The sequence below is a fragment of the Condylura cristata genome, unplaced genomic scaffold, assembly GCF_000260355.1.
Source record: "Condylura cristata isolate star-nosed mole 26May11 unplaced genomic scaffold, ConCri1.0 scaffold00003, whole genome shotgun sequence".
Lineage (NCBI taxonomy): Eukaryota > Metazoa > Chordata > Mammalia > Eulipotyphla > Talpidae > Condylura > Condylura cristata.
Window position 1 is genome coordinate 78,060,186 of NW_004567104.1, and position 3,979 is coordinate 78,064,164.

At 71.9% G+C, this 3,979-nt stretch overlaps 1 protein-coding gene across 1 annotated transcript in view; it reads left to right on the forward strand.

Moving 5' to 3' along the window:
* Positions 1 to 3,979, forward strand: part of UBASH3A (ubiquitin associated and SH3 domain containing A) — a 19,279-nt gene that overhangs the window by 3,782 nt on the left and 11,518 nt on the right. The window contains exons 3-5 of the mRNA XM_012731049.1: positions 187 to 373; positions 1,806 to 2,004; positions 2,551 to 2,567. Coding sequence (XP_012586503.1) covers positions 187 to 373; positions 1,806 to 2,004; positions 2,551 to 2,567 — 403 coding nt within the window. The remainder of the gene's footprint in view (positions 1 to 186; positions 374 to 1,805; positions 2,005 to 2,550; positions 2,568 to 3,979) is intronic.

A 3,979-nucleotide genomic window follows, 5' to 3' on the forward strand; every position in this document is an offset into this window, starting at 1 on the left:
GGCTCCCCTTCTGTGGCTTGGACCACGGAGCCCCACTGTCTCCCGTTGTGTGGCTTGGCCCACGGACCCCCACTGTCTCCCATTGCGTGGCTTGGACCACGGACCCCCACTGTCTCCCCTTCCGTGGCTTGGACTTCGTGCCCCCTATAAAGCTGGAGCGTCGCGCTGACGCCCTGTGTGCCGCAGGCTGCGCTGTCACCGCGACGACCCCTGCCTGGACGACCCCATCCCCCAGGAGTACGCGCTGTTCCTGTGCCCCACCGGGCCGCTGCTGGAGAAGCTGCAGGAGTTCTGGAGAGAGAGCCAGCGGCAGTGCACCAGGAACAGGGCGCACGAGGTCTTCCCGCACATCACGCTCTGCGACTTCTTCACGGTGAGCGCGCCCAGCCTGCTGCCGTGGGCACCGCCGAGACGCGCTGCGGCGAGAGCAGTGGCCGGGCGGTGTTCTGGGGGTGGCCTGCGCCCTCCCTGGCCGTGGGGCCTCTTTGTGTGACGCGATCTTCACTTTCCTCCTGTCTGGTCAACTCCTATTCAGCCCTCAAAACCCAGCTCGTTTATCCCCTCCCTCTCCTAAGTCTCCCCGAGCTCCCCGGGGCGAAGGGACGCTTGCGCCCAAAGCCCATCTGTTTGCACCCCGAGTGGGCCTAGTGCCTCCCCCTGACTGCACCACCCCGGGAAGGGGTGCTCAGCTGTGTCTGCCCTGGCACCCAGCAGAGAACCTGACACAGCTGCAGGAGCGTGTGCTGCGTCCGACCAGCACCCTGCCCGGGACCGGCCCTCGCCCTCAGCAAGTGAGCCACTGCAGGCTCTGGGGTCCCGGGAAGGCAGAGAGGACCTGGGTGTGCCTCGGGGGGCTGCGGGGGGAGCCGGCGAGGGCGCACCTGGCCCCTCCCTGTCGGCAAATGCTCAGGGTCCGCCACGGCCATGACCCTCGCCCAGGCTGCCGGGAGAGGCGGTACAGACCTCCCGGAAGGTTCCAGAAGGGGCCTCGGGGGAAGCAGTGCCGGCCTGACCCGCAGCGGTCACCCCACCTGCAGGGCTGGGGTGGAGTCCCAGACACAGGACTTTTGTGCTAAACCAGAAAGGTGAGCTGCTGCCCTACTTTGCAGCGACGGCCAGTCCCGGCCCCACCGGGGCACGGGGTGGGGATGGCGCCGCCACCCTGAGCCAGGGCCCGGGGCGGGCGGGGGCGTCTCTCCTCGCATGTGAGCACCCAGACACGCGCTGCGCACACGCAGTGGCCCACACTCCCGTCACGCGGCACACAGGCAGGGCGACACACCTCCGCCCGCGGCCCCAGTGACCACACGGCCCAGGCCCCCAGGCGGGGACAGGTTTCCTGCCGGGCTCCCGGCAGCCAGCGGGTCCAGCGTGGCCGGCCGAGGCTAGGGAGGGGCTGGCCCAGCCCAGCGCAGTGTGAGCGAGCGGTGGGAGGCCGGCGGTGGCCGCCGGGCCTAGTTAGGCAGGGCAGAGGGCCACGAATTGGGCGCTGGAGGTTGCTCCAGCCCCTCCTGGGCAGGGTCGGCAGCCCCTGTGGGGCCTGGCAGGGAGGGCCGGGACGGAGAAGGGGCGCGGGCGTGGGGGCGCTGCCGGCCGGGTGGCAGCAGCTCCGGGCCGGCGGGGTCGGGGCCGTCTCCAGGAGCCCCCCGACAGCTCAGCGTGGACACAGCCGCGGGCCCGGGGGCGAGGCGGGCGGGTGGGCACAGCAGGAAGGGACGGGCTGGGCGGGACAGGGCTTCCAGCAGGCACCAGAAGGGCAGGAGGCCCCAGGCCCGCACCGAGCGGTGACGGCGCTCTGCCCGCAGTGCGAAGACCAGAAGGTGGAGCGCCTGTACGAGGCGCTGCGGAGGGCGGGTGACCGCGCCCTGCCGGCCTTCCCGCCGCTGCTGCCGCTGGCGCTGCACTCCTCCGCCAGCTTCCTGGGCTTCTTCGTGGGCGACGGCCCCGCGGACGTCATCCGGGAGTTCGCCGCCACGTTCGCCACCGAGGCCTCCGTCCTGGCAGGTGGGCAGCCGCTGTCGCGCCTGGGGCGGGGCTGGCCGCGGGCTGCAGATGTCCAGCCGGGGCCCGGGGCACGCGCCCCCCGGGCTCGTCCGCCTCCTGCTCGCTGCCCTAGCGTGGCCCTGAGCGGGCAGCGTCCGGGGCTGGCCCCGGTGGGCCTGGGGGCCTGCAGGGGCCAGTGCACAGACTCAGGCTCCCCGGGCCTCAGAGTGACTGTGCCCATCGTTCAGCCACCTGGAGGCCGCCCACGGGCACAGGTGGCCTGAGCCAGCAGGCCAGCACAGGCGGCCGGCCTGGCCCCCCGGGCCGGTGTCCACCAAGGTCTCGCCCATCAGCCCGCGTCACAAGCTGTGGGCTGACTCTGAGGTACGAGCGTGGCCTGTCCTCAGCCTGTCTGCAGGCCCCGCCGGCGAGGGTGGCCTCGGGCCGGCCGGGGGGCTCCAGGCTCCTCCAGAGGCTGCGCCCTCCTGTGTCCAGCGGGTGCCGTGCGGGTCCCCTGGGGGCTCATCTTCCTTCTGTGTGAGGTGCCCTGAGATCTGTGATTTGCAGGGCCGGGGCTGGGCAAGGTATGTGGGCCGAGATGGTGACGTCTGGGTGGGACCCGCCTGCCCCACGGGCACACGCCCTCAGAGGCACTGCGCCCTGCTCCCCACGCCCCCAGAAGGGGCCCAGCCACTTTAAAAGTGGACAGAACAAGGCCATCAAGGGACGGGTGCTGGTCCAAGGTCAGGGCTCGGGGCCCCGACGCCCGTGTCCACCCTCAGCCTCAGTGAAGGGCCTAGGTGTGGTGCCCGCCAGTCAGACGAGGTCACGCCCCCGTGGGGTCCACTCTGATGCAATGGCTGCAACCCTGCGGGAGGACATGGACACACGGGGCCGAGTGAGGGCAGCGGCCAGCTGCAGGGACGAGGCTGGGGCCAGGAGCTGGGGCCAGGAGCTGCCCCGGGCCTCAGGAGGGAGGGGGCCTGGATTCCAGGCCCTGGCCCCAGCTGAGAGGGAAGACGCCCCTGTTCAGGCCAGCCCGTGACGGCCCGGCTTGGCGGCCACCTGCACACCGGGCCGCACTGTGGGACGGGGCAGGAACGCGCGGCCAGCCCTGTCCAGACCACCCTGGCGTCAGTGAGCGGCCTGGCCGCAGCGCTGGTGGGCCTGCAGGCTCCCAAACCCTGGGTCCCCTTTGGTGCAAGGGTGCCCTGGCCAGCGAAGGTGCTCTGGCTTGGGGCTCTGGCAATGGGCTCCAGCCCGGGTGCTCCGGCCAGGGTGCTCCGGCCAGGGTGCTCCGGCATGAGGCCGTGGAAGAGAAAGGCCCGGGCCCCGTGGTCAGGCGTCCATGCTGACTCACAGGCGGGGCGCCCTCCCCTCCACTGAAACCAGGAAGAGGAGGAGTTCCCCAGCGCCCACACGCCTGGCTCTGGACTTCTCCCCTGCAGGCGAGGGCAGTTGTGGGGCTGCCTGGGGGGGGGGCAGGCAGGGGGCAGAAGGGCCACTGGGGGTGTGGCCTGCACTTCTCCTGGCGCTCGGCCCGCGCGGCCCTGAGAGGGGGTCCAGAGGCCCTGAGAGGGGCCAGCCTGGCGGCGTCCCGGGGCCCTGAGAGGGGGGCGGCCCTGGCGCCTCCTGCCGGTCCTGCTGGGGTCCAGACTCCGCCTCCGGCAGCCCCGCCATGGCCAGGTCCATCCGGTGGGAGTCAGCTCTGCCGGGTGCCTGCCGCGAACCCGTCTGGGCGACTCCTGGAAGCAGCGCCCACACAGAGGGCTGCGGCCTGTGGCCTGAGGGCCTGGCCTTAAGGCCGAGGGGCAGCCTCTTTCCCTGAAAGACAAGGGGTGCCCGAGGGCTGCTGGTGTGCAGGACAGGAGGGGGGCGTGGGGGGCCTGCTCCCCGGACTCAGAGCGGCGGAGCAGAGCCGTGAGTGCAGGCCCCATAACCAGCAGGCGGGGTCGGGCGGGTGCCCAGCGGTCCTCAGCTGTGTGTCCAACTATCT